The 5,191-nt window shown below is 50.0% G+C and overlaps 1 protein-coding gene across 1 annotated transcript in view; it reads right to left on the reverse strand.

Moving 5' to 3' along the window:
* Positions 1 to 4,900, reverse strand: part of LOC104507104 (kinesin-like protein KIF9) — a gene marked incomplete at both ends in the record, with an annotated part of 7,069 nt that extends 2,169 nt beyond the window's left edge. Inside the window, 4 exons of the mRNA XM_010148281.1 lie at positions 2,300 to 2,524; positions 3,807 to 3,913; positions 4,037 to 4,202; positions 4,800 to 4,900. Of these exons, the coding sequence (XP_010146583.1) occupies positions 2,300 to 2,524; positions 3,807 to 3,913; positions 4,037 to 4,202; positions 4,800 to 4,900 (599 nt within the window). The remainder of the gene's footprint in view (positions 1 to 2,299; positions 2,525 to 3,806; positions 3,914 to 4,036; positions 4,203 to 4,799) is intronic.
* Positions 4,901 to 5,191: the final 291 nt, after the last annotated feature.

Genomic DNA, 5,191 nt, shown 5'->3' on the forward strand with positions numbered 1-5,191 from the left:
GAGCAGTCGGAGCTCGCCGCGTTCCCCTCGCTCTCTTCCTCACGGGCCTCTCGCAGCATTTCGCGGCGCGGTGGGTAAAAGTCACCGTTTACCGCGATCGTGCCTTTTCCTGGAGACCACATCATCTGCATTTCCACTTTCAAGGCTTCAGCTCACAGACCTGTGGCTTTTTGAGGCCCAGTCAGGCCAGCCTTGTTCAGAGGCAATACCTTCCCGACTGTTTCGGTTTCTTGATGATTAGAAAACCAAAGAGCTCCCCAAGCTTTAAATGTCATAGAAAACTCACACACAGATGACAGCCATGAATGCGTAATGCCTCCTTACAGGAAAAGCAAGCAACACTGAAAATCCTATTGCAGCTGCTTGACAGGAGTGCCAGGACTCCGTGCTGCCGGGCTGGCGAGGCAGAAAAGGAGCACCAAAATGCCCTTGTCAACGGGTTTCACAGCCAACCAGGTCTCAAAGGACAAGAAACCGAGAGCTGGAAGCTCAGTGACGCCACACTAAGGAGAGTAAATCCAAGAGCAAGAATGAAGGTGAAGATCTCCAGGTAAATACTACCAAGCCCACTCCACAAACGAAGAGCCACGGCGTAGCGAGCAGCCTCCTCAGAGCCTGGAGCTTTCTCTGAGGACCTAGAACCGCAGGTAGAACTCATCTAGGGGCCTGAAGGGAGCCCCAGGCATCACTTGCGCTTCTTCCGTCATCAGATCCCAAGTTTAGTGGCATTATCAGCATCCTTCTACCCTTTAAAAGGAAAGTGGGAGCTCCTGTGACTCACAGAGGCTAGCTAGGACACCCCAGTCCCCTTATTAAAAAGACAAGCCAAAGGTTTTAAGGACACCGCGTGGCTCCTGGTAAGAATACTCTTCCTGCATCCACAAATGATTTATACCTGTTTCCTTATGAGCTAAAGCACCCACAAGTGAAAGATGCAGATATAAGGAAGCAAATTCCCATCACAGACCTAACCCACTGTGACCCTCCCTGCTGTAAAATCTGACCTGACGTACCTGTACCGTGACCGTCCCAAATGGTCTGCCAAAGAATTCGCTGGTAAGACTCTTTTCTTGGGATAGCTAGGACAGGCAGGTGTGTCTTTCAGGAAGAAATTCCAGCAAGAAATTCCAGCGTGGAAGGAATCGTGGGTCTCATAGCATCCAAATATTCTACTAAGTCATTCACTGACTTAATATCACCCTCAGGTGATACCCGGGGTAATGAAAAGAAGCGGTTTGGGCTGTCTGGGGTCTCGGACTGCTGAAGGAGCCGGCACAGTGGGCAGTGAGATCAGCCTTTAGAAATGAAGGCAGCTTCTGGGGCCACCTTCACACTTTCGGTGCTGCCTGGATTCTCCAACGCTACTATATCCTGTGGTCTCACCCTAACATTTTTTCCTCCATCACTTGATTTGCTCTGGCACACACTAAAACCAGGGTTTCTCACAGATTCATGGAGTGGAAGGGGTTGGAAGGAATCCCTAGAGATCATCCAGCCCAACCCCCCTGCCAGAGCAGGATCCCCTGGAGCAGATCCCACAGGAACAAGTCCAGGGGCTTTGGTAAGTCTCCAGGGAAGGAGACTCCCCCCTCTCTGGGCAGCCTGGTCAGGGCTCTGTCACCCTCACGGGGAAGACGGGTTTCCTCACGGTCAGGCTGAACCTTCTGCTTCCCAGTTCATGGCCAGTGCCCCTCATCCTGTCACTGGGCACCACTGAGAAGAGCCTGGCCCCACCCTCCTGACACCCCCCTTAGATATGGATAAGCACTGATGAGATCCCCCTCAGCCTCCTCTGCTCCAGCTGAACAGCCCCAGCTCTCCCAGCCTTTCCTCGTGTGGAAGGGGCTCCAGGCCCTTCATCCTCGTCGTGGCCCTGTGCTGGCCCCTCTCCAGTAGCTCCTTGTCCTTGTTGAGCTGAGGAGCCCCGAACTGGACACAGCACTCCAGGGGAGCCCTCCCCAGCGCAGAGCAGAGGGGGAGGATGACCTCCCTCGACCTGCTGCCACGCTCCTCTTAACGCACCCCAGGTTGCCATCGGCCTTCTTGGCCACGAGGGCACACTGTCGGCTCGTGGTCATTCTCTATGGACAACTTCCAGAGTCTCTGTGCCAGGGACATATTCCTTGCAAGAACCTGGGCTACCAGCGTTACCATTTCTTCTACCCACAATAAAGAGAACAAGGAGGGTTGAATCTCCCTCCAGCTGTCCTGGCCACCCACCTCCTGTTCCTCTGCCTCCTCCCTCAGACAAGCCAACAAACACAACAATCACACAAGGATAATATTTGGGTTTTCTTACCTCAAAAAGGAGATTGAGAGCATCTTCCTCATGGCTAACCGAATGTATGGATAAGCCCTTCACGTAAACACCCTGCGGGCAGTCCACCACAGCCATCTGCATGTCACTGCTGCCACTGCTTGTCATGGTGGACAGGAGGTCAAACAAGGTCTCGTTGTAGATTTCCAGGTAGGATATTCGGACAGTGACAAATGGATCAACGGACTGTGCAGTTGCTTTGAAGACCTGCACAAAGACAAAGCGTTTGTCAGTGGTGGTGCTAGTTCACCGACAGATTTATTAGCTATTTCTGGCTTTCCAGAGAAGATATTTATAACTTTCTGAACAGCCAGAAGTGCTTCGGCGTGCACGTGGCTAATTCTGCATTGTGGTTGCTGAGGGCTGACAAGGCTAAGTCAACAATTCTAAGATGATTTCTCAAAATGACAGTTTTGAAAACAATTTTGAAGGGTTGCTTATGTTTGTGAGGCAGAAAGTACCTTATGTGGGCTAGGAGAATTAAACAGGAAGAACCTCTGCAAATGACAACAAAGCATAACTACAGAATTCCTCACACCTCCCTTTCAGGCTGTATGTGTTATGCCACACCGTGCGTGCCAGTCGTCTTCGTGGGAGGGGAGAGCATTCTGCAGTATTGCTGCCTAAAGATAAGCAGAACTGCCCCCTTAAAGCAGTAATAAACATGTGCCCCCGGGGCCTGACTTTGCAGCAATGGGACCAAAAAGTCAGCGTGTTTCAAGCCAACACCAACCCTGGCTGTCTCATCCCCGGGAGTGTCCAAGGCCAGGCTGGATGAGGCTTGGAGCAACCTGGGCTATGGAAGGTGTCTCTGCCCGTGGCAGGGGGTGGGACTGGGTGGGCTTTAAGGTCTCTTCCAACCCAAATCATTCTGTGATTCTATGATTCAGTGCTCTGAAACATCACCGATATCAGTGCACAAGGGCACGGTGTAGTAAAGCAAAGATACAAAGTAACTATTTTACAGGCTCCTTTATTTCTTTAATGGTTGTCATGTTGATAAAATTAACTAAAAAAAAAAAAAAGGACTGATGGAGATAAACAGAAAATATATTCACAGAATCATAAATCACAGGCCGGTTTGGGTGGGAAGGGACCCTCAAGCCCCAAGCCCCGCCAGTCCCACCCCCTGCCATGGGCAGGGACACCTTCCATAGCCCAGGTTGCTCCAAGCCTCATCCAGCCTGGCCTTGGACACTCCCAGGGATGGGGCATCCACAGCTTCTCTGGGCAACCTGTCCCAGTGCCCACATGTGGGCTGCCAGCGCACACGGCCGGCTCATGGCCAGCTCCTCCCCCCCTGCTCCCCCCAAGTCCTTTTCCTCAGGGCTGCTCTCCAGCCATTCTCCACCCAGCCTGTCCCTGTGCTGCGATTGCCCCAACCCACATGTTCACCGTGATAAAGCACTTTTCTGAGTATCAGCAAGAGCTGATACACGAGACACCCCTGTTATTGCTTCCAACCTCTTTTCCCAGTAAGATCCGGTACCTGCTGGATGGCTCGGGGTATGATTCCTCGATGCTTGTACTCAGCAGTTGCTCCCATCATCGTGTACGTTTTACCAGCCCCCGTTTGCCCATAGCACATTATCGTGCCTAGAAAAGATTCAAAAGCCGAAGAACAAACTCAGGAGGAAGCTGTGCATGGCTCAGACACGATCTCTCCCCCAGATCAAATCTCCATTTATTGTCAAAATAATAAAACCAGGAATAAATTACCATTATAGCCAATTAGAGCTTCGGACACCAATCTCTGCGCCACGGTCTCATAAGCCAGTTCCTGGGAGGTGTTGTGAAGGACGCCATCCAGCCTAAAGGACCAGTCAGTCTGCTTGTTATTCACCACCCCTTTCTTGGCATCTTTTTTGATGTATATATCTATACTCTGAAACCCAACAAGAGATGAAGATAATTTCAATAACCAGGAAGAGTTTCCGCAGTTATTGTCTGAAAAAAACCACCAGCTGAAGACCTGAAGACAAGCAGAAACCAGAATACAAGTAACGGAATTGATTTACAGACTCAAGTGGTATCTTCTGGCAATAGATATCCCAAAAAAAAGGGAATGTGGCTGAGCTCACCTGTTTACCTTCCACTGTCTGATTTTGTGTCCCAGGGAAATCATCAGTTAAGCAAGAGAGGCACAAGGAAAAACTTGCATAACGGGGGATAGAAAGAGACTGTACCACAGCTCTTAGGTTGGAATTGTGGTTACCACCAGGAATTCCTCAAGAATCAGAGTCCCACTCCTTTTGAGGGTTTTCTCTAGCGACTGTATCACAAGAAGGATGTGCTGCACAGTCAGGCTTGATACAAAACCAGGAGCCACCGCCACTGCAGAGAAGGGCAAGCGGGAAGGCATGACTCAACGTGCACCAGAATGTTAGGCGTGGCCTTAAGGAATGGAAGAATTCCACATTTCTGTGGGCAAAACAGAAATCAGATCCCAAACCTTTCCCACTCGCGATTTCTTTTTCTCTACCTTGTTGTCTGGCCCGAATTTGATCATATCTTGAGCAAAATGGGCCGTTGGCTTGACTCGCACAAACACATGGACCCTCTTCTCTACTGCATCCATCCTGCCTAGAGAAGGAAAAAAGGAAAAACCAATCATGTTGCACTCCCTAAAATGAAATTTAATGCTTTGTTACAAAAAGGTGAGCTACAGGGTAGTCAAGTTTAAAAATAAAGTGTTGGCAGATGTTCAGCTGCAGTTTCAATCTGTTATTGAGAACAACTGTGGGCAAACAGTTACTGAAAATTCATTCCAGCATTGTTCTGCTCAGCAAACTGAACACGCCAAAAGAGAAGGGTCTTGTGGTCACGACAGCCTGAGCAGAGAATGGTGAAGAATGGCTGGAGAGCAGCCCTGGG

Source organism: Eurypyga helias, unplaced genomic scaffold, assembly GCF_000690775.1.
Source record: "Eurypyga helias isolate BGI_N326 unplaced genomic scaffold, ASM69077v1 scaffold33923, whole genome shotgun sequence".
Classification (NCBI taxonomy): Eukaryota; Metazoa; Chordata; class Aves; order Eurypygiformes; family Eurypygidae; genus Eurypyga; species Eurypyga helias.